The sequence below is a fragment of the Gymnoscopelus microlampas genome (assembly GCF_963454915.1).
Source record: "Gymnoscopelus microlampas genome assembly, chromosome: 15".
In the NCBI taxonomy this organism is placed as follows: Eukaryota; Metazoa; Chordata; class Actinopteri; order Myctophiformes; family Myctophidae; genus Gymnoscopelus; species Gymnoscopelus microlampas.
In genome coordinates, this window is record NC_139952.1 from 49,313,302 (window position 1) to 49,340,574 (window position 27,273).

General features: G+C 42.9%; 1 protein-coding gene across 1 annotated transcript in view; it reads left to right on the top strand.

Annotated features, from left to right (window-relative positions):
• The window catches only part of LOC311062419 (neurexophilin-1), a gene marked incomplete at both ends in the record, with an annotated part of 70,357 nt that extends 43,580 nt beyond the window's left edge, over nt 1-26,777 (top strand). The window contains one exon of the mRNA XM_084081444.1: nt 26,022-26,777. Coding sequence (XP_083937570.1) covers nt 26,022-26,777 — 756 coding nt within the window. The remainder of the gene's footprint in view (nt 1-26,021) is intronic.
• Nucleotides 26,778-27,273: the final 496 nt, after the last annotated feature.

Sequence of the window (27,273 nt, forward strand, 5' to 3'; positions counted from 1 at the left end):
CATCACAAATATGAAGCACTATATTTACTATATGTATGAGTAGAGAAACAAAAGGGGGGCGGGGGGGTTGCCTGTCTAATGGAGAAATGATAACTACAGCCCTCCTCTGAGACACAGAGTGAGTAGACAGACATGGTGCCATTTATTATGCATATCAAACTGGGGGTCCTTGAGATGAACAAGGTTGAGAATCAGTGTGCTAGAGTCTAGACAACAGTGGGGGGCTCACCCAGTGGGTGACTGCTTTGTGCAGGAGGGGGGGGGGGGCTCACCCAGTGGGTGACTGCTTGGAGCTATAACTATTAAGATGATTATGTGAGCATCACACTGATGTACTATATGTTCAGTAAACATAACACATGTGCGGTCCAGCATCATTTTTTCCCAGATATCCGAAAACATTGCTCCATTGAGATGAAAATGAACTCTGTCTGTCTGTCTGTCTGTCTGTCTGTCTGTCTGTCTGTCTGTCTGTCTGTCTGCGTCCATACTGATGTGCTAGACGGTGTAGCTGAAGCACATGCTGTGAATAGAAAGTCACTTGATGTCAGTTTAATTAGAAGTGGGAGTGAGAGGGCTTTGACTCAAAAGACATTCATTGACTGGTTCCAGTAGTGGTTCTCACTAGGGGTCCTTGACGGGGGTCCTTGGGTTGATATACGATCAAAATCAGCTTTGCTCGATTTTGATGGTAGATTTTGTGATTATGTGTTAGACAGGACATGGTGTGAAGAGAAGAACAGTTGATGGTATTTTAATTGAAGTGGAGTGAGGGGGTTTGGCTAAGGGCCATCTATTGACTGGTTAAAGGCTGACAGCTGTGAGAGATCTCAGTATTTAGGACTGTTCTCTTCTGAGAGCTTCGAGAGAGCTGGACTGAATTATCTCTCCTATAAAGAATACATCACATGGATGCACCTGGGATGTATCATCAGTGTTGTATTCCTAATGTACAATTTACAATCAAAGCATTTAGCAGATGCTCTTAATCCAGAGTGATTTACAGTAAGCAAGGACAACACAAGGTAATACATCAAATGCTTAGAAATTGTAATCTAGTAAATCAATAATATGTACATTGGAACTATACGCACTATAGGATGGCAGGTCAACAATGACCTGCCATCTGTCTACAGTACATAACAAGCTATCTAAATTATAGTTTGGCCTGCAGGGTCGTCAAGGCTACGGCAAGTGCTACGGGCTGAGGTGGAGTCTGAAGAGGTGAGTCTTCAGATTACGGCGGGTGATTGGGAGTGAGTCTGCAGTTCTAACTGCAATGGAGAGTTTGTTCCACAGTTTTGGATCCAGGAGGGAGAAGAGTCTGGGACGTGTGGAGCGTTGTCCTGGATGTTTTAGCGATGGTTCTGGGGGTTGTAGGGTTGGATCAGGCTTTGAAGATATGGGGGTTGCCATACCTTTGGTTACTTTGTACAGTGTAGGTCAACACCAGTGTTTTGTACTTTGTGAGGGCAGTAACTGGGAGCCAATGGAGAAGGGAGGAGACATGTGAACATTGTGTCTGGTTGAAGACCAAGCATGCTGTGGCATTCTGGATCATTTGGAGAGGCTTACAGTAAGTGCGCACGCCGGGAGGCCAGTGAGGAGAGAGTTACACTAGTCACGTTTTGATATGACTGAGGCCTGGATAAGGGGCTGGGCTGACACAACACATACAAATGTTAGTCACACAAACATAGTTTGGTTTTAGTTGGTTGGATGGACAGAAATTGCATTAGAGAGTAGACAGACAGACAGACAGACAGACAGACAGACAGACAGACAGACAGAACAAATAACATAGAAGCACATGCAGTAACAAAAATGCCTCCAATAATACAATACAAAGTAAATGATCCATTCATGATGTACAATCTGATGAACAGACAAACAGGAATCCTGTTATGACTGAAATTCTACATGTTTCTTTACAGTTATTATTATAATTTATAGTGAATTCATCAACTCTCCGGTTATATTTTAATGGACACTTTTATTGTGTTTTATCGCTTCATTTATCCGTCCACATTTTTATGGTTTTATTATTATGCTAAATGACATTATGAGGATTAATGATGTCTGTGGTTTTCTAATAAGTTCATAAAGAGCTCAGCATTAGGAGACGACTGTGACCAGTCATAATGTGTCTGATATGATACAGTACAATCTTCTTTGTAATCATGAGAGAAAGTGATGAAGAAAATGTGTTCCCAAAGAAATGGTCGAAAATGTTCAGATTTATGTTCAGATCTACAAGCTCACAATATGCCACATCGCAAGCTTTTATTTTTGATTTATTTTGAAACGCAAAACCACATGGTTACAGCAGTTTGAGGATTACACAAGAAAGTCCTGAGACTTATTTCCAGGTCCTCTCACATTTAACAGTCAATAAGTTAAAAAATACATTACAATAAGCACTTGACAATTGATTTAAACCTTTATTTCAGGGAAGTCCATTGATACCAGGGTCTCTAGCTTTTTCAATGGTGCCCTGTGTACAATAAGAACATTTTCAACAATGGTTTTACAGATATGACAAGGACAACAAGGTACATATAAATAAAATAAAAAGGTTGCAAAAATTATACATTAAAACCATATATTACTCCAAGCAGGTGCATAGGTCTTCTTCCAATATAAGGTCAGCTAAACATATTTTAAAAATAGCAAAAGAAACAAGGGCATCTAACTTATCTTTCTATCTTTCCTATCTTTCCCTAGACTAATGACCCTCTATAGGGGAACCTTTTCTAATAGACATGCTTTTGTCTGCTGCTTAAAAGATCTCAGATTGGTTGTCAGTTTGACGCTGGTTTCGAGGCAGTTCCACTGTGTGGCTCCTATGTAAGTAAATTAACCCTTTCCCACTTTACTTTTAAAAGCCATACATGTATGGCTATTTTATTATGAGCTTGTAGATTGGCTATTTTCACAATTTTATTTAAATGAATGTTTAATACATTTATATTTTTGTGCAACACCATCGTACGGCGAGGTAGAAAATAGGACTTAAGTGGCAAAACTATAACTGTATTTTCAAAATGTAAAACGGCGAGGTTGCTTCTTTCAGTAAATGACAACGGACGAGTGAATCAGTGAAGATGACAGCATTGTGTTTATTTCTACATGTAGGATTGTTGTTTCTGTCTGCTGGGGATTTAATAAGGTAACCGTTACATCTCAGAATAACAACATCATTAGAAAGTGGGCAGAAACCTTGTATCTCCATATTTCAACTTTGTAGGGTTTTTTCCCCGTGAATTAATGCCCTAATCCATCATTACAAGAGTCACACAAAAGTAGTGAAAATAGCAGATCTACAATCTCACGACACGTCGCACCTCGGCGCGTTGTGAGCTTGTAGATCGGCTATTTTCGCCATTTAAAACGATTTTTAAAATCATTTAAAATTTTGGAAAGACAAGGTTCCCACCTGACTGCAACAAAATAGAAGTTAGTGGTGAAACCTGACTCACTAATAAACACAATGATTTCTGTCTGAAGGTTCATTTATGCTCCATCTGTTATACGACACGTTGTACACAAAGTATAAATTAGGCTTCATCATCTCTGTGTTGTTTACTTCAGTCAGCTGACTGCAGTTCTTTACATTTTCGTGGTATTATAATGTTGTCCCTAAAGAGACACTTGGAGGCAGGCACCTTGTTACAACGAGTTCTGCCTAATGAACTTATATCATATCATAAGAGTTCAGTTAAAAAAAATCAGCTAAAAGCAAGAGTGAAGAAGTAGGTCTTGAGCTGTGCTTTAAAGCTACCAACAGAGGCTGCCTGTCTTAGGTGTAATGGGAGTTTATTCCACGCTGTTTTATGTCTATAGACACGTGGCACACAGGTTAGACCTTCATAAATAACTGCTGGTCTACTGCAGAGTTACTCTAACTATTTAATGTCAAGGACCTTAACCCATTAAGACCTCGGACGCAACTGTGTCATTTTTAGATTTGAGCTAAAAAAGCATTATTTTACACTTTGGCTATTTTTGAAAAATTATGGAAATGTGTGCAAATCTTTGAATATTGTTTTAAAGCGAACATTTTTAACTCAAATATTTGCTTCATGGGGGGTCCCTGGAACACAATATTTTGAGATGGGGGGGGGGGGGGGGGCAAATACATATCATTTTAGGGGTCCTTGACATGAAAAGGTTTGAGCACCACTGATATAGAAACATACGTTTCACCTGCACCCCCCCTCCTTCTCCCCCCTCCCGGTCCACCCATCTGTTTGATGTGACCTTGTGACCTTTAAGAATCGATGTTAGACAGTAGCAGCTAAAGGTAAAAACCATGTCTAAAAAAAAAAAAATTGCAATTACAAGCAGCCAATCAGAGTGGGTTTGGCCGGGCTGTTATTTCTATCCTATCTTATTGATCAGGTTCTTGTCAAAGGTTGGACACCGGGGTCGTCTAGGGTCACTGGGAGCTGAAAGAAATGCCATTTTATTGGATTATGGGTTTAATTTGATTTGCAGCTAAGGACTGATGTGGTTCCATGCATATTAATAGCAGGACGTGGGCGGGGGGGTGGGGGGGGTTCTGAAGCGACAGAGATTGGCTCTGTCTGTCTTTTCTCCATGGATGGAAGAATGTACTCAGATTTTATTTTAAAGCTGCATTACGTAACTCTCATGTTCTACCCTGGATTTGACCCCCGGTCTCCAGTTCTAGAGCAGATTCTTTTAATTTTTTTTTTTTTTTTTTTTTTTACAATTGAGCTAATAGAGCCTGCCCGCTTGCTCAGGGGAGAAATTGAAAAGTTGTGTCAAACCAGAAGGCTTGCGTCAAAAGTCATGTCTCACAACGTATAAAATAAGTCTTACATTAAGTGGTTTAATGCCTGTTTTTGTAGTAATGACCTAAATCTGCAAAATAATTGAACAGCATGTCAAATAATTGCAGCGGAGTAAAATAAAATCTGAATATATGCCTCTGAGACGTAGTGGAGTAGGAGTAGTACGGTTGACGCCCCCCCCCGCCCTGGGACCCTGTTGGCGCTTCGACGGAATCGAGCAGAACAAACGTCGTTATGCATGGAGCAATACATCAAATACAGGAGGTCACTCCGCTCTCTGAACCAATCATATCTCTGAATGTTTGTTTTGCATTCCATGGCTGTGGGCCATGGAACCTCATATCTCCATATGTAGACGGTTTTGGTCATACATGGTTTCGTCGGTTATATGTTTTTTTTTTTCCTCCTGGAGAATCAAACGCCTCCTGGCTCGCCACTGGTAGGCAGGTTGCATGCTGGTAGGCAGGTTGCATGCTGGGAGGCAGGTTGCATGCTGGGAGGCAGGTTGCATGCTGGGATGCAGGTTGCATGCTGGGAGGGCCCGTGTCACTTTATTCTCACTCCGTGTGTCTCTCTCTCTCTCTCTCTCTCTCTCTCTCTCTCTCTCTCTCTCGCTGTGTTCTCCTGGCTCGTTATTGGTCGGTCTGCGGGCTTTAACGAGGATCAATTGATCATTAATCATGTGGTTTAATGAACATCAGGGTGTGTGTGTGTGTGTGTGTGTGTGTGTGTGTGTGTGTGTGTGTGTGTGTGTGTGTGTGTGTGTGTGTGTGTGTGTGTGTGTGTGTGTGTGTGTGTGTGCGTGCGTGCGTGCGTGCGTGCGTGCGTGCGTGTGGCGCACGCACACGTGCGTGCCCTTCTACTCACTAGGAAAGAATGAAGTCCCAGTGGAATGAAGACAATCTATTCTTCTCTCTTTGTCTCTGTCTCTCTCTTTCTCACTCTAGCTCTCTATCTCTGTCTGTCTGTCTGTCTGTCTGTCTGTCTGTCTGTCTGTCTGTCTGTATCTCTGCGTCTCTCTCTTGTATCTCTCTCTCTCCCTCCCTCTCTCTGTCTCTCTCTCTCTCTCCCTCCCTCTCTTTCTCTCTCTCTCTCTCTCTCCCTTTGTCCTTTTTCTCTCTCTCTCTCTCTGTCTCTCTCTGTCTCTCTCTCTCTCTCTCTCTCTCTCTCTCTCTCTCTCTCTCTCTCTGGTGGCATTTGGAGATGTTGTAATGACGGTGCCGGGTGCCTTAATTAATTCTGTCTCGTGACGCTGCAGGTCAGCTCATGTGTCACAACATTTGGGCTGCAGAATGCGTTCCCACTACATTATCAATTATTCCACGTTAATGCTTAGATCCACACCACTGGCGTCTAATGCAGGGTTAGCTGCTGTTTAAATAAAGGTTAAATACAATTATCAGGATCACCCACTTGAATGATTGATTTCTGTAGAGATGTGAGTGACTCTGGAATTACGGCTGCTACGTTAGAATGCAAATAGTGGGAAATTATGCAGAAGTCTTTCACTGCAGAGTTTGGTGCATTTTATTTCAGTGGTGGAAAGTAACTAAGTACATTTACTTAAGCACCAAAAGCAAAGCAAAGCAAAGCAAAGCAAAAAGCACCTTTACTTGAGTATTTCCAATTTCCAATACATTTACTTCTACTCCACTACATCTCAGAGGCAAACATTTTACTTTACTCCAGTACAATTATTTGAAAACTTTAGTTACTAGTTAGCCGATCTACAAGCCCACAACGCGTCGCATCGCGACGCGTTGTGGGCTTGTATATCTGCTATTGTACCAAAAGTAAAAGTATTTTAGTACTTTTACTTTTGGTACATTAAGTACATTTTGATGCCAATACTTTTGTACTTTTACTCAAGTAAATTTTGAATTCTGGACTTGTACTTCTAACAGAGTATTTCTATATTGCAGTATTGGTACTTTTACTTAAGTAAAGAATTTGAGTACTTTTTCCACCACTGATTTTATTCCATTTTGTCACAAATAGAGCACCGAAGTCTGACGTAATTTACACATCCTAGGTTTGTCTACCTGGTTTGCGGTTTTCCACACCCATTCTGAATCCCATAGACGTGTTTAATATCGCGTCAAATAATAACTGTGTTCCAAAGATAAACTAATGACCCCGGCGGTTTGACTCTTATGAATATGAAGCATCAACTTACTGTGAGAAAACGATAATGTTACTTCCGCCAAATTAGTTAAATTATCACCAGAAACAGACTGTATCAAATATAAGTGACTGACTATCATAAACGATACAGAACCTCCTCCCTGACAATATCACAGAGACAGTGTTTATTTTTGGACCACAATTCTTATATGAGACGATTCTATGATGACCCAATGTTATTCTCCAGAGAGAAATGACTTTGCGAACCAGGGGATGGACGAGTGACGTCAGGACTTCTGTTACTCTATACATACTGTATATGTGTTGTGCTGTACAGGGGACGGAGGACGTTCTTATCCAGAGCGACTTACAATAATCATAACAATCAATAATCACACACAGAGAATGCAGTGTGGTGCCTCAAGAGACTAGGATCACAGGCAGTGGTGGGAAAAGTACTCAAATGTTTTATACGTATCAATACTGCAATGTAGACATACTCAAGTTACAAGTAAAAGTCTGTAATTCAAAATTTACTTGAGTAAAAGTGCAAAAGCATTGGCATCAAAATGTACTTAAAGTAGCAGATCTACAAGCTCACAATGCGTTGTATCGAGACATATTGTGAGCTTGTAGATCGGCTATTTCTCAAATGGCCTAAACGTATATAGGGCTGAAGTGGTTAATGTATGTTTTGTAATAATAATCAAAATCTACAAAGTAACTAGTAACTAAAAATTGTGGTGGATTAAAAGTACAATGTTTGCCTCTTAGATGCAGTGGAGTTGAAGCAAAAGTACTGAACATTGGAAATACTCAAGTAAAGAAACAGCAATACCTCAAAATTGTGCTTAAGTACAGTACTTGAGTAAATGTACTTAGTTACTTTACTCCTCTGGTCGCTATAGGAACATTTGAGTCAGAAGGTGGTGAGAAGGGGTTCAGTGAGAGTGAAGTGGTTAGGGGAGGTGAGATGGAGTCTGAAGAGGTGAGTCTTCAGATTAGGACAGAACATTGGGGGAGTGAGTCTGCAGTCCTGACTGCAGCCGTACAAAAAAAATCCTTAGTGCTAGTTTGTCCTACTTGTAACTCAGAGAGAGTACAAATATAACCAAACGGACCCGTTATACGAGCAGGGTTGCCAGATGAGATCTGCTTATCATAATTTCCCCGCAAGATTTTATTTGAAAATAGCCGATCAACAAGCTCACAACGCGTCACAACGCGTCACAACGCGTCGCATCGCGACGCGTTGTGATCTTCTTGTAGATCTTCTTTTTTCAAATAGCTGATGTATATGTTAAAGTGCTCATGTGGCATAGTCGCTTCTTTTGGGCTGGTTTTCCTAGACCTCGTTGCTTGTTTCTCTCACAGAATCTGGCAACACTGTATACGAGTCCAATTCGATTACATTCGTACAGTTCTTCTCTGAGCTGCAGCATTACCACTACAGGATGGTATAAAAGTATAAAGTGCAGCTTGTTTTTCCAGGGAGGGACATTTGTCAAGCGTGTTGTGTTGTGTTTTTCTGGCTTTTTCTTGGCAGAGCTGAAGCCCAGCTAGGATTTGAATGGAGGCTAATGGAGGTCGCTGCCAAATCCCCTCACCGAGCCGGCAGGCAGCCATGTAAAACCTACTGAAGTCTGTCTGCCCACTGTAACTTTAACTCTCTCTGTCCTCCTCTGCTCTGCCAGCCGTGAGAGAGAGAGAGAGAGAGACCAGCACTGCCTAGGGGAGATATTATTGTATATTACTGCACTTATGAACCTCAGGTAGTCAGTGGTGGACAAAGTACTCAACTCCGGTACTTGTGTATAAAGTATAAAGATACTCCTGGTCAAATGTTACTCAACTACAAGTGAAAGTTGGCCCTGTCAATGTTTTTTTTTAAACAATGCGTTGTACATGGGATTAACGTCGGCGCGTGTCGACCACATAGTACACATAAGGTAGACTGACACTGGTATAATCCACAGGTAGGTCCATGAGGACGAGCTAAAGTCTAAGACCATGCAACCTGATGACAGGCAGTGCTCATGCCTTGCTCAGCAGTTTGACGGTTAGCCGGATGGACGCTGGTCATAAACCTGGTGCTCTGGTATTAAGCGCCGAAGTCCTGACGTCACTGCCACTAGAGGGCGCTGTCCCCCTGGTTTGTGGCTTTATTGTTCGTTTTTGATATCCCCATAGGGGAATCTTAGATCACGACATATAAGAACCGTGTTTGAAAAATAAACACACCACCCCGGAGATTTTACTCATATGGATATGAGGCATCGACTGAAGGTGTAAATGTACACATTTACCCAAAGAGTAACACAATAAACGCTTGAAACGAGTCAAACAACCCAAAGACTACATTTCCCATGAACGTGGCTGCTGTAGGGACAGTGATTTCAGAGCCGGAAGTAGTAGTTCTTAAGACTTTTAAGGCAAAATGAATTCCATTTTCGCCAGAAACAGGCCGTATTTTATTTTTTATTTAACCTTTATTTAACCAGTAAAAACACATTGAGACACAGTCTCTTTTTCAAGTGGGAACTGGCCAAGATGCAGCGTTAAATTTACACAGTCTAAGCTTAACATATGAATACAAAACAAACAACAAAATAGTCATCCAAGATACATCACAAATACATAAGATAACCCCTAATGATACACTTTACACAATAGAAAAAAGCCAATAGTCAAACAAGAAATAGTAATACACACAGTGTACAACCAATACAAATGACCAAGAACCTACAGCTAGGCTAGTAAACCTCCGGACAGGTGCAATTGTTTGTAAATAAAACTAAGGTGATTCTTTTGAAGCTTCTCAAGGGAATTAGAGCAGCCAATTTGAGTTTAGTCTGGAGATCATTCCACGACCAAGGGCGTATCAAATATGAATGAATATCATAAACAATACAGAGCCACCCGTGTGACATAAATGCCAGTGGTGTGTTGATGTTTGGAACAAGTTCTTATATGACGTGATCTAAGATTCTCCTATGGGGATTTCAACACAAAAAATAAATCCACAACCCAGGGGGACAGCGCCCTCTAGCGGCAGTGACGTCAGACTTCGGTGCTCTTCCTACTATAATTCTAGTAACCTCTGTGTGTCCGTGTGTCCGTTTGTTTGTTTGTTTGTAGTGGTGTCACAACCCGGTTCTCCTCACTGGCTGGACCAATTGCTCTGATTTTGCACACAGCCATTGACCATTACCATCTGAACGCAACTGTGAAGCCCGTTTTTCGATTTCATCAAATCTCAGCTTCTTATTAGCGTTTATGTGTCAAACAATGTCGCCTCCCGGGTTGCCGGATCATGTGCGCAAATCCCCCCACGGATGCGCCGACCGGGTATGGTCTAGTTAACATAAAACCACACAGGGGGAGTAGGCTACTCTATGATGGCAATTACATGATCTAAAAAAAAACACTCAAGTGTTCCAATGTACAGATCCAGAAAAGCTTGTGAGCCCCTGGACTAATCAATCATTTTATATAATACAGATTAATTTACTGTATTTGTACACTCTGCTCTCATTAAGTATTATTGTAATTGTCATTCTAACCGTTGAGATAATCACATTACATATTATTGTTTTTGTACAAATGGTGGCAGACTCTTATTAATTAACATAATTGTGATATGGTGCATTTGCATAATTTTGATGTTTAATTAAATGAGTCATTGTTTTTCTACAACAAAGAAGAAGAGCTCCTCTTTCAAATAATGATTATGAATCATAGAGCGAGTTGCATAACCAGTCGGGGAAGAAGTACTTTTTGGGGTTTTTGATTTTTCAAATAATTGTAGTGGAGTAAAAGTACAATATTTGCCTCTGAGATGTAGTGGAGTAGAAGTAAAAGTATTGAAAATGGGAAATACTCCAGTAAAGTAAAAAATCCTCAAAAGTGTACTTAAGTGCAGTACTTGAGTAAATGTACTTAGTTACTTTACACCACTGCATCTGACCAGCTATTATGTACACTACAGCGACCAAGATGAAACCCCCTGACCGTCATCTGACCTTCATGAAATATAATGAATTGATGCATCAGCCTGGGGAAGGATAAGGCTGAACACAATTCATCGCTTCTGTTTCTAAATCAAATAACACATTTATAAATGATTATATCTAAATGCACAAGGAAGCTCGCTCACTCGTGCTCTCTCTCTCTCTCTCTCTCTCTCTCTCTCTCTCTCTCTCTCTCTCTCTCTCTCTCTCTCTCTCTCGGGGCAGTCTGGAATTAAGTTGTACCTATATCAATGAAAAGCAAGCAGACTGCGTGGTCTGTCTGTCTGTCTGTCTGTCTGTCTGTCTGTCTGTCTGTCTGTCTGTCTGTCTGTCTGTCTGTCTGTCTGTCTCCACCTGGTGTTGATGGTGAAATGATCAGAGATGTGTTTTGACCACGATGTCAAAATGTAGATAGCATGTTATTTAGACATAAATAACATGCTATCTGTAGTGCTTAACATGCAGTGCTTATTTTAACAGTGCTTAACATGCTATCCTCCATCTTGGTTTACCTGCTGAGACACTACACTGTCTCTCTGCATTCTGTGTGTGTGTGTGTGTGTGTGTGTGTGTGTGTGTGTGTGTGTGTGTGTGTGTGTGTGTGTGTGTGTGTGTGTGTGTGTGTGTGTGTGTGTGTGTGTGTGTGTGTGTGTGTGTGTGTGTGTGTGTGCGCGTTGTAAATTGTATAGATGACAGGCGGAGAGCTGAGAGCTCTGATTGTCTGGCAATGTGTGTGTGTGTGTGTGTGGGGGGGGGGGGGGGGAGAAGAAGAAGTTGTGAAGTTTGTGAACTCACTGCCCTAGAAAACAGTCCAGGTGGTTTGGGTTCCTTTATCTCCCTAACAAAGGACTAACAACCTCTGGTTCTACTCAGTTCAAAAGAAAAGTTTTAGGGCAACAATGTCTTCACAACTGTGAGTTAAATTAAACGGAACAGAATGGAACCTAACATATTAACATATTGGGCACTAGTGCTGATTTTGTCGACTAAAACTATGACGAAAAATGTTCGTCGACTACCTTTTTTCACTGACGAAAACTATGATGACTAAAACTAAATAAAAACTAAGCTATGATGACTAAAACTAAGACTAAATATACTGACAATTTCGTCAACGAAAATAAACTAGACTAAAATGTTAGTGAGGGATCTAGTGGAGAAGAGATCCAGTAGAACTAAACGACAAGTCATTTTATGTTTGGTTGCGCTCGGGTGTTACGCTCTGAAAATAGCAGATCTACAAGCTCACAACGCGTCGCAGTTGTGAGCTTGTAGATCGGCTATTTTCAGCATGCGACCAAGTGTAAAATCAGGTATTATACACGACACCATCAAGGCACCGCCAACATACATTTTAGTCGACTAAATCAACTGTAGATTTAGTCGACTAAAATCTTATGATATTTAGTCGACTGAAAGATGACTAAAATATGACTAAAACTAAATGGAATTTGATTCAAAAGACTATGACTAAAACTACATCAAAGTTTGCTGTCAAAATCAACACTATTGGGCACCCATACACCCATACACCCATACACCCATACACCCATACATGTCAGAGCCAGGGGGAGATGACAAGCGAACAGGTGCTCTCTCCCTCCAAAAGGCCTGTCTCTCTCTCAGCTGTCCTCTCCCTCTCTCCCTCTCTCTCTCTCTCTCTCTCTCTCTCTCTCTCTCTCTCTCTCTCTCTCTCTCTCTCTCTCTCTCTCTCCCTCCATAAGGCCTCTCTCTCTCCCTGTCCTCCCCGGCTCCTCACGGAGGTGAGGTGTGTGTGTGTGTGTGTGTGTGTGTGTGTGTGTGTGTGTGTGTGTGTGTGTGTGTGTGTGTGTGTGTGTGTGTGTGTGTGTGTGTGTGTGTGTGTGTGTGTGTGTGTGTGTGTGTGTGTGTGTGTGACCATCTGTGTTCTGACACAATACCCAACCTGCTGTGATTTATGTCTCCTCTTCCTCTTCCTCGAGACACGTCCGCAGCTTCCAAATGTTCAGCGGCAACAAAACATACTCTGGCCAGTGGTGGTGGACAGTAACTAAGTACATTTACTTGAGTACTGTACTTAACAGTTCGATCCCGGGCTCCCCCAGAGTTAGCGTCGAAGTGTCCTTGAGCAAGACACTGAACCCCTAAATGCTCCTGATGAGCAGGTTGGTGCCCTGCATGGTTTCCTCCTCCATCGGTGTGTGAATGTGTGTGTGAATGTGTGTGTGAATGTGTGTGTGAATGTGTGTGTGTGTGTGTGTGTGTGTGTGTGTGTGTGTGTGTGTGTGTGTGTGTGTGTGAATGTGTGAATGTAATGCACAATCTATGTAAAGCGCCTTGGATAAAGGTGATATAAATGCACCATTTACCATTTAAGTACATTTTTGTGCAAGCTGATGACTTTCACTCTGTTACATTTCAAATATAAATATTGTACGTTTGACTCCATACTTTCAGGAGTCTGTGTTTTCTAGAGGAACATAATGGGCTTTATTGTGTTTTTATCCTCTGTGATATAGTGTCTGCTATATGTTGTGGTAGTGCTGATGTGCTCTTTCCTTTTAACACCAAATAAATGCATTCATTCATTCACTACAGTTCTAGGAAGGGACTCTTGGGATCCAAACTCCATGGGGTGATTAATCCATAGAAAATAAGTCATTTTGGGGGCGAACTACCATTTAACTTCTGCCTATTTCCAAAAATGTACTTCGTAATTTGTACTTTTGAATACTTGTGGATATTTACTTGAGTATATGCTTTGTCCACTCTGCACTTGGCACTCGGGGCCAGAGTAAAGTCACTGAACACAACACACATTGTATTTTCCTCTGGTTCATACAACTATGTGGAAACAGAGGTTGTACAAGGTTGTGTTTCAGGTTAGTTTTGTGGAGAATGTAGCGTTCTGTGGACTGTTGACAACTTAGAACAGAGGTTTTAAGATGATAGTGGAACATTTTGGATTCATGAATGGCCGTATTTTATATCTAAAGGCATTTTTTCTTTGTTTTTTATAATCTGTCTTGAGAGATTAATCAAAAGGTAAAACCACTTAGACTAGCCGTGTGTGTGTGTGTGTGTGTGTGTGTGTGTGTGTGTGTGTGTGTGTGTGTGTGTGTGTGTGTGTGTGTGTGTGTGTGTGTGCGTGCGTGCGTGCGTGCGTGCGTGCGTGCGTGCGTGCGTGCGTGCGTGCGTGTGTTCCTTCTTAAGTGTGACTGTTTAGAAACAAAGGTGAATAAAAGAAGCATTTGGTATAAATGAGGGTACAAAGCTAAACCACTGAAGTGTTCCTGACCAACGAATGAGATGTATGACTCATTCAACCTGCTTGTCTGTATGGTGGACACTAGAGAGAGAGAGAGAGAGAGAGAGAGAGAGAGAGAGAGAGAGAGAGAGAGAGAGAGAGAGAGAGAGAGAGAGAGAGAGAGGTGGACACTGTACTCAGAGAGAGAGATGAACCAAATGATGGATTCAGAGCTATAGACACACACACACACACACACACACACACACACACACACACACACACACACACACACACACACACACACACACACACACACACACACACACACACAGAGAGAGCGGATAGGAAAGTCTGCTCTAATGATGCGTTTAAGCGTCTGCTTGTGAGACCATTAGGCATGGCTCTACTACATGAGCACAATGTTATATTCCTCTGGCACTTAACAGCTGTATTGTATTGTAGCTCTGCTAGAGGCACCAGTATCTGAACTCTATACGTCTAACTGCTCCCAGAGTCCTTGTTTCTCTGAGGAATCTGGACCTGAAAGGAGACGAAAGAGGAGAGAGGAGAGAGGAGAGAGAGGCTGATTTTGGGGGCTGATGCTATGAAAGCCTCCAGAACCCAAAATGCAATTCTCCATTTAGAAAAAGCAAGGAGAAGAAGGAAAACAAAAAAAAAAACAAACAGATATCCTTGAGTGTTCTTTAGTAACTGTGTCAGATGCACTTGAACATAAACCCTGGGAAAAACAGCTTCTTTTTAAGCGGAACGCTCAAAATAAGAAATAAAAAACTCTCCAGGCGTCCGTGTGCCTCTGACTGAGCACTGAGCACGCTAACACACACACACACACACACACACACACACGCGCGCACGCGCGCGCACACACACACGCACACGCACACACACACGCACTGAGCACGTGTTTGTTGCCTTATTCCTCTCTCTCTCCCCTCTGCAGCGGTTTACTGTATGTCTGTGTTCATTACTCAACACTCTGCCGGAATGGTTGTTGGATTGGAGGTTAAACGTCTAGTGTGCTCAGGGTCAGTCTCTCTCCCTCTCTCTCTCTCTCTCTCTGTCTCGCTGTCTCTCTACCTCTACCTCTTTCTTCCTCTCTCTCTCTCTCTGCCCGTCTGTCTGAGTGCTTCTATAGCTCCCTCTCTTTTTCTTTTTATATCTCTCCATTCTCCAGAGCTTTGCAGAGCCCCAGACCTTCCTTTCACAGATGGCTTTGTGCTCGAGCCTTCACTCTTCCCCTCTCCGCCGCCCGCGCCGCGCCGCTTTCACTCCACCAGACTTCAGCCTCAGCAGCAGCACGGCACGGATATAATGATTGGGAAAATGTTCAAAGCTTTTACTGTATTATAGAGAGGGGGCCTCCTCGCCGGTGTGTGTCTGTCTGGAGCTCATCTTCCTCACACAAATCTTTTGTCTTCCGTCTTTATTTGACGTGCGGCGCGCGGGGCGAAACAGAGAGAATGGAGACGGGGGGCTGCCAGACTCATTTCTGATGAGTTAGAAACCAAAGCAGTGGAGAAAAAAAAAACGTGTTTTATTTGACTGCTAGTCTTTTCATAACCTGTTCAATCCGGGAACGCATCTGTGTCATTTTTAGACTTATTTGGGCTATTCAAAAATAGTAGATCTACAAGCTCATAGCGCGGCACCGAGTGCCGCGCTATGAGCTTGTAGATCTACTATTGTTTTGAAAAATCGTGAATATGTGTGCAAATCATTGAATATATGTATTTTTAAAGCGAATATTTTTAAGTCAAATCTTTGCTCCTGGAACAACATATTTTGATATGGGGGTCCGCAGGCAAAATACATATCTAAAAAGAGTATGTTGCTAAATCAGTGGAGCTCCAACTTTTTCATGTCAAGGACCATCCAAAATGATATGTATTTGGCTGCGGACCCCCCCATCTCAAAATATATTGTTCCAGGGACCCCCTCAGAAGCATAGATTTGAGTTAAAAATGTTCGCTATAAAAAATATACACATATTCAAATATTTGCACAAATGTTCACGGTTCTAACAAATAGCAGACCTACAAGCTCGTAGCGATGAGCTTGTAGATCTGCTATTTGTTGAATAGCCACAGATGCGTTCCCCGGTGTTAATGGTTTAACTTGGATTTCCTACAGTACAATGTCACAGTGTCTGTGTGTCTCTGTGTCATCGGCTGAATGAAGGCACGGTCACACGTTTGCTCAAGGGCAGTGGTGGTACATTTACTCAAGTACTGTACTTTATGAGGTATTTGTACTTTACTTGATTATTTCCAAATTCCCAGTACCTTTACTTCTCCACTACATCTCAGAGACAAATATTGTATTTTTACTCCACTACAATTATTTGAAAACGTTAGTTATTAGTTACTTTATAGATTTGTATTATTATTACAAAACATGCATTAACCACTCCAGCCCTATATACCTTTTGGACATTTGAAAATAGCCGATCTACAAGCTCACAATGCGTCGCGATGCGACACATTGTGAGCTTGTAGATCTGCTATTTTCAAATGATGTTCATACATTTGAAAACTTGTGAAATGGGACATGCTGCATAATGAGTAGCCTACTTTTACTTTTGGTATTTTAAGTACATTTTGATGCCAATACTTTTGTACTTTTACTCAAGTACATTTTGAATTCCAGACTTTTACTTGGAACGGAGTATTTCTATATTGCAGTGTTGATACTTTTACTTAAGTAAATGAATTACTTAAGAGAGTACTTTTTCCACCCCTGGTCAAGAATCATCAGTATTATCATCACGATGATTAAGATAATAATACGGCATGTTCTGTTTTTTTTCAACGCACAAAGTTTCATTTGATTTGACATCTTATTACATTGAATTGTTCCGTTTCTTTTCAACCGCTGGCTGTGAAAACTATTCAAACCAATAAAACTTTGCCTGTGAAAAGAAAGAAAAAAAAGAAAGAACAAGCCCCACAAAGCAATTAATTAAAGAGTCTGTCAGACTTAAGCACTTTTCAAGGACAATTTCCTCTGAAAGACAATGTCCTAGAACATTTGTTCTGAAAGAGAACATTTGTTCTGAAAGAGAACATCGTTCTGAAAGGTTCTAACCCAGACTGTCTTATCGCCATTATTCACCAGAAGATCCCAGATTCATGTGTTGATTAATCCATCAGTCCGGTCACTCTGTTCATCGAGACATTAAAACTGATTAAAACAATGCAATAGAAAGTAATTCTATTTCAGGTTGAGTTGTCCTCTTAATTCTTTTTTTTTTTTTTTTACTAAATCTTTATCCCACGATTTTGTAACCCATTTTTTCACCCAGTACTACTTTTCTAAGTAATCCTGGGCGCTACACTCCCTCTGCCAGCCTAGGGAGAGCCTAAAGCCATAAGCTCATGCCTCCTTCAATGCATGGGGAGCTAGCAAGCCGCTTCTTGACAGGGGGGAGGTTCCCCGGTAGGACGTAGCGAGTGGACGGAACACGTTATTCCAACCAGTTCCTTTCCCCTCCATCAGGCGCCCCGGCTGACCAGGGGGAGGCAGTATAGAGACCAGGATACCTCTTAATTTTCACCTAAGTCAAGTTAATTTTAACTTGACTTAGGTCTAGTACACACTTAGGATATTTGGTCCGATTATGCTGTCGGGGACCTTTTCTTGGCGCTCGCCGACAAACCTCTCCGATCTGACGTGAGATCGAGCGTTGCTCGCCGAGGTTTTGCTCGCTGTGTGTGAAAGGCTCTGCGAGACGAACCGGCCGCGATGTTATAGCGCTCGGCGATGCCCTCCCGAGGGTTTCTAGATATCTAGCAGGTTTGATATTTGGCTCTGTCGCCGACTGGACATCGAACAGTATCATACAGTATGAAAGGGGTTGCGATCTCTCTCCGAGGAGATCCGTGGTTCAGCCAATGAGAACACAGTTATTACAGTACGCTTGAAACCAGGAAAGTCCCGACGCTACGCAACTAGTGTTATTAAAACATTTAGAACAGGTGCGCTCCTTCTCTGTTACAGCCATGTTTTTGAGAGTGTGTGTAACACTCTTTAAGAAACACCCTGTCCATAGTGGGATGTGTTTAGACTGAATTGTGGGCGTGCACTTCTGTCCATATATATATATATATACGGTGGGGGCGTGGCTGTGCAAAGGGGGCAGGTTTGGTAAAAAAAGGGTCCGGCATGCACATGATTGGTTGCCATGGCTGCTTATTGTCAACGACATTGCCTTGTTTTTCTGTGAAGGTGCTTGTAAAGACTGGTGGTTGCGGTTTGTCCCTGGTTCTAAAACGTTGTTGATATTTAGTATGAGTTATTGGTTGATATATTGGTATATTTCACACACACTCTCACATTGGATATGTTATCCAATTAATTCTTGTTTTATAGGTTGCAGGGATGAGGGGATATAATTCCTTTGTCACGTACTGTAGGCCTATAGAGTGGGTCTACATTACTGTAGGCCTATAGAGCAGGTCTACATTACTGTAGGTCTATAGAGTAGGTCTACATCACTGTAGGCCTATAGAGTAGGTCTACATTACTGTAGGTCTATAGAGTAGGTCTACATTACTGTAGGCCTATAGAGTAGGTCTACATTACCGTAGGCCTATAGAGTAGGTCTACATTACTGTAGGTCTATAGAGTAGGTCTACATTACTGTAGGTCTATAGAGTAGGTCTACATTACCGTAGGCCTATAGAGTAGGTCTACGTTACCGTAGGTCTATAGAGTAGGTCTACATTACCGTAGGTCTATAGAGTAGGTCTACATTACTGTAGGCCTATACAGTAGGTCTACATTACTGTAGGCCTATAGAGTAGGTCTACATTACTGTAGGCCTATAGAGTAGGTCTACATTACTGTAGGTCTATAGAGTAGGTCTACATTACTGTAGGTCTATAGAGTAGGTCTACATTACCGTAGGCCTATAGAGTAGGTCTACGTTACCGTAGGTCTATAGAGTAGGTCTACATTACCGTAGGCCTATAGAGTAGGTCTACGTTACCGTGGGCCTATAGAGTAGGTCTACATTACTGTAGGTCTATAGAGTAGGTCTACATTACCGTAGGCCTATAGAGTAGGTCTACGTTACCGTGGGCCTATAGAGTAGGTCTACATTACTGTAGGTCTATAGAGTAGGTCTACATTACTGTAGGTCTATAGAGTAGGTCTACATTACTGTAGGTCTATAGAGTAGGTCTACATTACTGTAGGCCTATAGAGTAGGTCTACATTACTGTAGGTCTATAGAGTAGGTCTACATTACTGTAGGCCTATAGAGTAGGTCTACATTACTGTAGGTCTATAGAGTAGGTCTACATTACTGTAGGCCTATAGAGTAGGTCTACATTACTGTAGGTCTATAGAATAGGTCTACATTACTGTAGGTCTATAGAATAGGTCTACATTACTGTAGGTCTATAGAATAGGTCTACATTACTGTAGGTCTATAGAGTAGGTCTACATTACTGTAGGCCTATAGAGTAGGTCTACATTACTGTAGGTCTATAGAGTAGGTCTACATTACTGTAGGTCTATAGAATAGGTCTACATTACTGTAGGCCTATAGAGTAGGTCTACATTACTGTAGGCCTATAGAGTAGGTCTACATTACTGTAGGCCTATAGAGTAGGTCTACATTACTGTAGGCCTATAGAGTAGGTCTACATTACCGTAGGTCTATAGAGTAGGTCTACATTACCGTAGGCCTATAGAGTAGGTCTACATTACCGTAGGCCTATAGAGTAGGTCTACATTACCGTAGGTCTATAGAGTAGGTCTACATTACCGTAGGCCTATAGAGTAGGTCTACATTACAGTAGGCCTATAGAGTAGGTCTACATTACCGTAGGCCTATAGAGTAGGTCTACATTACCGTAGGCCTATAGAGTAGGTCTACATTACCGTAGGCCTATAGAGTAGGTCTACATTACCGTAGGCCTATAGAGTAGGTCTACATTACCGTAGGCCTATAGAGTAGGTCTACATTACCGTAGGCCTATAGAGTAGGTCTACATTACCGTAGGCCTATAGAGTAGGTCTACATTACCGTAGGTCTATAGAGTAGGTCTACATTACCGTAGGCCTATAGAGTAGGTCTACATTACCGTAGGCCTATAGAGTAGGTCTACATTACCGTAGGCCTATAGAGTAGGTCTACATTACTGTAGGCCTATAGAGTAGGTCTACATTACTGTAGGTCTATAGAGTAGGTCTACATTACCGTAGGTCTATAGAGTAGGTCTACATTACTGTAGGCCTATAGAGTAGGTCTACATTACTGTAGGCCTATAGAGTAGGTCTACATGTACACATAGTTTCGTCATCATCAAGACTGTAATGCGTTTTCTCACCGTGCTGTGAACGTCCAAGGAAATGCTTCGAACAGTGTTACCATATTTTGCGAGAGAAATGTGCGTGTGCGCGCGTGTGTGTGTGTGTGTGTGTGTGTGTGTGTGTGTGTGTGTGTGTGTGTGTGTGTGTGTGTGTGTGTGTGTGTGTGCCGACTGCAGTGTGCGTTGTGTGTTGTGTCTGGTCTCAACACTCTACTGATCCCCCCGCCTCTAGCGGGGCCTCGGGGCGACCAGCTGCCTGAGTCTGGCCCGCAGTCAGGTGTGTGTGTGTGTGTGTGTGTGTGTGTGTGTGTGTGTGTGTGTGTGTGTGTGTGTGTGTGTGTGTGTGTGTGTGTGTGTGTGTGTGTGTGTGTGTGTGTGTGTGTGTGTCTGGCCTGCAGTCAGGTGTGTGTGAGGCCTGGTGTTGGACGGATAGCGGCGCCGACGCCGCGGCTCACCGGCCATGTTTACCAGATGCAGCGTTCGATCCCTCAGGTGTGCAGCGAGGGCTGCCGCAGCTGGCCCCACGCCGCAGCTTCCAGCTAACACACTGTGTGTGTGTGTGTGTGTGTGTGTGTGTGTGTGTGTGTGTGTGTGTGTGTGTGTGTGTGTGTGTTGCACGGAGGCCACACACTGAACAACACAGAGAGCAGGCTAAACATAGACTACTCTGCCACACACACGCACGCACGCACGCACGCACGCACGCACACAGTGTAGCAGTGCTATGAAGACATTCATTGTTTAACAGCTACTGTATCGTCACTGTCTGGTAAAAACCTTGTACGTCCACAACTGGTACGTTTTAGGAAATGAACTAAAATAGAATCTGTGTGTCTATTATGTATTACTTAGTCACAAGCTCTTGTTGATGCTTTTCATTGGTTAAATATTTAGAACCCAGCCCCCCCCCCTCCCCCCACGCATGCACGCGCACGCGCGCACACACGCAAAAAATATATGTGACATATGTGAATTAAAGTAGGGCATTCATTTATGCTGAATATGCAGATACAAGGTTTCTGCCTGACAACATCGATATAACTGTACAGAGAACTTGACGGTTACAGTTTTACTAATGGATACGTTATAGCTGAGGATTTCACTGTGTGTAGACTGAACTGTGTGTGTGTGTGTGTGTGTGTGTGTGTGTGTGTGTGTGTGTGTGTGTGTGTGTGTGTGTGTGTGTGTGTGTGTGTGTGTGTGTGTGCGTGTGCGTGTGTGTGTGTGTGTTTGCGTGTGTTGCATTGTGTACATGCTTCGGCAGTTAAATAAAGTTGTTGTGTAGTCCAACCTCTTTAAGGTAGCAGAACATTGCGTTTATTCTTTCTCATACAACTGACTATAAAAATAACACTTTCCACTGAATCAATTGTGTTTATTTGAGGATCTAACGTGGTGAAACAATTAGGCTAAATGAATGCATTATTATTCAATCAATGAATCAGAACATGTGGGCAATCAAATGAAGTGTTGGATATAAATGTATCAATGTAGTGATGCATTGTGTACATTTTACACATTTACAACGTGTGAATATTCATCTTCATTTACACTTTATCACCTCCTTCTGTCACTTTGTGGCATGCTTGAATAATTGTTATTATTATTGATTATACTGTACGCCTAATCAATCAACTAGTACACAAATAAATCAACATATATCTATTATTATCAAAAGGTGATGAACGTTATTGTTAGATGCAGCCTTAAAAAAACTATAAATAAAGAATATAGTGCGTTCTGTCAGTCAGAGTCCACACACACACACCATAATAATCTACATGACACGCTGTACGTTATAACACGACTATTTTAAATCCATCAAAACGACGGCGGCGCAGTCCTTATCCAATCCACTCACTCATACGGTTATATGTTCTCGATGTGCATGATTGTGCTTTTGAAAGAAGTCCTTTGCCACCTGTTTGAAAAAGCAATGATTGCTAAGTGTGCCTTTTACTCCGGCGAATAAGTGCTCTCTGAGTTTAACCCCGCAGCCGCCACGCTAGATTTCCCGAGAGGCTCTTCAGGGCCGTGTGAGTGGGCTGTTAAACTTCAGTCATTCTCACTTCATTCCTTATCTCTTGACATTGCTCATGCCTTAACGCATTCAGGCCGGGAAACGCATCCGTGTCATTTTAAGATTTCTTTGGGCTATTCAAAAATAGCAGATCTACAAGCTCATAGCGCGGCAAAATCTGGAACATTTGTGCAAATATTTGAATACGTTTCTTTGAAGGGAACATTTGTAACTCAAATGTTTGCTTCTGGGGGGTACCTGGAAGAACTTATTTTGAGATGGGGGTCCGCGGCCAAATACATATAATTTTGGGGGTCCTTGACATGAAATAGTTTGAGAAACACTGATATAGAAACATAGGTTTTTCAAAAAGCTGTGTTTTTTGTAGAATGATTTGTAGAATCCCCAACAGCAAAGATTTGGTTACAAATGTGTGCCTTAAAATGTATATATATATATATATAAGGAGGCATGAGCTCTGCTCTAGGGTCTCCCTAGACTGGCAGAGGGAGTGTAGCGCCCAGGATTACTTAGACAATTGTCTCTGGGTGGAAAAAAAATGGGTTACAAAATCGTGACATAAAATTTTAGAAAACAAAAAAATATATATAAGATTTGCACACATTTTGATGATTTTTCAAAAATATTTTTGAATAGCCAATTAAATCTGAAAATGACACACAGATGCGTTCCCGGTCTAAATGGTTTAATGCAGCGAGGAGAAGCGTTCTCCCAGGGAAAGAACAGATTCTCTGCTCAAAGCGCACAGCCCACGCCGGGGCAATCAGACGCTATTTGTTCTGATGTGAAATTTTTAAAAATAAATCCTTTTCCCGTTTTGATTTGATAGTTATTTTACAGAGGCATTATTTATTCGGGTTAAACGTTTGTTTATGCAAATTTGAACCAAAAGGCACCTCGAAAATAACGTGGCACTTTGTGATTGAATTTCAATTAGATCACACGTGATAATTGACGGATTATTCATGGCTCATATGATGATGTGATCATTTAAACCTTTTGCTTCTTCCTCTGGACCCAAGGGATCAAAAAGAAGTTCAAAGCGGTCATGATAACTGCAGGCTACTGTAGCCAGTTATTTGTACTTTACTTGAGTAATTCCAATTTTCCAATACTTTTACTTCTACTCCACTACATCTTGGATCCAAATATTGTATTTTTACTCCACTGCAATTATTGAAAACTTTAGTTAGTTATTTTGTAGATTTAGATTATTATTACAAAACATACATTAACAACTTCAGCCCTATATATATTTCGGCCATTTGAAAATAGCCGATCTACAAGTTCACAATGCGTCGCGATGCGACGCATTGTGAGCTTGTAGATCGGCTATTTTCAAAAGATTTGTATACATTTGATAACTCTAAATGGGACATTCTGCGTAATGAGTACTTTCTACTTTTGGTACTTTAAGTACATTTTGATGCCAATACTTTTGTACTTTTACTCAAGTACATTTTGAATTCTGGACTTGTAACTGAGTACTTCTACATTGCAGTATTGATACTTTTACTTAACTAAAGCATTTGAGTACTTTTTCCACCACTGACTGTATAGCTGACAGCATAGTGCGTTGACCACGTAATCACTAACAGCCCCGGTGCGGTTACGATTTTAGGGCCCATTTTTCATGCCCCCCCTCAGTTATTCTGTTAGTCTTTTTGTTGTTTGTCTTGTTTTCTGCACCCCGTGCCCCCCAACAATAAAAACAATCTGTTATTTAGCGTACCCGTAAATCTACAATTCAAAAACAGCCCCCCGACTCGACACATCGATTCATTTCCTCCTGCATCCCCAGTGCCAGACATTAATTCCACCCCCAGAAACAGCATGTTTAAAACCTGGCCAGATGCCCTCCCTTCCTCTACTGGGAGCCCATCCAGTCCGACCTGAAGGGCCGACTTGATTGGTTATAGAGAAACCTTATTCTCCAACGAGTATCGATCCGCCGCGCCGGCCCACAAAATGCAAAAAAAAAGAAAAAAACCTCAGCAAGACGGATGTGCTGTCAGGGGGGGGGGGGGGGGCAGTACAGTAGAGAGCAGCCCGTCAGTGTCACAGCCCTGTATGAACCTAATTCCTCCTCATATCCACTCTAAATAGTGAAGAAAAAACCCCCGGGGTTCATCAATCATCAATTCAAGGAGAACTCTTTAGTTAATCGTCTGCTCTTTACTCACTGAATAGCCACTGCTACCTTTCATCTGTGTGTGTGTGTGTGTGTGTGTGTGTGTGTGTGTGTGTGTGTGTGTGTGTGTGTGTGTGTGTGTGTGTGTGTGTGTGTGTGTGTGTGTGTGTGTGTGTGTGTGTGTGTGTGTGTGTGTGTGTGTGCGTGCGTGCGTGCGTGCGTGCGTGCGCGCGAGGGAGGGAGGGAGGGATAGAAAGGGGTGGGGGGGTTTGGACGGACGGCCCAGTCCTTCTATTTGACAGCAGGACGAGATGTGAACAATATGTTTTTTTCTTTTTGATTGCTATATTCTTTTTTCCTCTCTCTCTCTCTCTCTCTCTCTCTCTCGCGCCTCGCCTCTCCATAATTCCCAAATGGGATTTGTCTGCTATCATGGTCTGAAATTGAAGCTTGCAGCGAGATTGATTATCTGGACCCCCCGGGAATACATTTTGATTGGTCTATTTTGTGGAAGCCGGTATGCCTGAGTGTGAAGTCAATACTTCCTGAATATGATACTAGATAAAGTAATAATCTGGCGGAGCATCGCCTGATCTAATATTGAAGGCATCTCCGGATTATTTCCCGCTGTGTGTGGCTCTTATAATGAGACCTGACTGCAACACATATGAAATCACTTAAATCACTTAAATCACTTTAATCACTTAAATCACTTACCCACTTCAACCCTGACTGCCTGTTCTGGAGGGAACACCAACATTCATGGGAAATAGAATGTGCAACGCAACAACGCACAACACACAACACACAATGCAACACACAACGCACAACACACAACACACAACGGACACAACACACAACACACAACACACAACGCACAACGCACAACGCACAACACACAACGCACAACACAAAATGCAATGCACAACACACAATGCAACGCACAACACACAATGCAACGGACAACACACAACACACAACGCACAACGCACAACGCACAACGCACAACACACAATGCAACGCACAACACAAAATGCAACGCACAACGTACAATACACAACACACAATGCAACGCACAACACACAATGCAACACACAACACACAACACACAACACATAATGCAACGCGCAACACAACACACAACACACAACACACAACACACAACACACAACACACAACACACAACACATAATGACTAAATTGGGTAAAAAAGGTTTATAATACAAACTAAGTTTTAAGTGAACCTGTTTTCTTCTCTCTCTCTCTCTCTCTCTCTCTCTCTCTCTCTCTCTCTCTCTCTCTCTCTCTCTCTCTCTCTCTCTCTGCTCCAGGTATCCAGTGCTCGAGCCTCCAAGTCGGACCTGCTGAAGTCGGGGAGCCCCAAGTCCACGTTGAAGCACATATGGACGGAGGGCAGCAAGGACATGTCCATCTCTAGGCTGCTCTCACAGACTCTGCACGGCAAGGAGAACAGCACGGCCCTGGACCTGCGCTACGACACCCCGGAGCCCTACTCCGAGCAGGACCTGTGGGACTGGCTGAGGAACTCCACGGACCTGCAGGACTCGCGGCCGCGCGCCAAGCGGCGGCCCATGGTCAAGACGGGCAAGTTCAAGAAGATGTTCGGCTGGGGCGACTTCCACTCCAACATCAAGACGGTCAAGCTCAACCTGCTGATCACCGGCAAGATCGTGGACCACGGCAACGGCACGTTCAGCGTCTACTTCCGCCACAACTCCACGGGCCAGGGCAACGTGTCCGTCAGCCTGGTGCCGCCCACCAAGATCGTGGAGTTCGACGTGGCGGCGCAGCAGTCCGTCATCGACGCCAAGGACTCCAAGTCCTTCAACTGCCGCATCGAGTACGAGAAGGTGGAGAAGGGCGCCAGGAACACGCTCTGCAACTTCGACCCGTCCAAGGTGTGCTACCAGGAGCAGACGCAGAGCCACGTCTCCTGGCTCTGCTCCAAGCCCTTCAAGGTCATCTGCATCTTCATCTCCTTCTACAGCACCGACTACAAGCTGGTGCAGAAGGTCTGCCCAGACTACAACTACCACAGTGACACTCCCTACTTCCCCTCCGGCTGACTCCCACCGCCCCACCCTCCCCGCTCCCGCTCGCTCCTCTTGGATCACATGGACACATGAAGCACAGACTGGGGGGTCCCGTCCCACCCCACCCCCCCCCCAACGCATTCTCACTCCCAAGACGGCAAAGGAGTGACAACTTGGGTCGGATTTTTACCAAACGGCAGACGTTTGACGTCTTTGGGGGGTAGGCTACCCGCAACGTCACATGTTGACTAGTCGGGGCAATGATGTACGATTCTGTCCCTATCGGGACATTTACTCAAACTGCGCTGAGTCGGCTGAAGCGGACTTGGCAGCGCTGGGCACGGCGACTCGCTCTGCGTTGCCTCTCGTGGCTCCAGTCCGCTTCAGACGGCGCTCCTCCGTCGGTTTAACAGATTTTTCAACGGAAGGAGACCCACGTTGTGTCAAACGTTTGCCATTTGGTCAGATTTGTCCCATGAAGTCAGTACAGTACGTTTTGGGAGTGAGAGTATGCTGCGTCCCCGGCAAA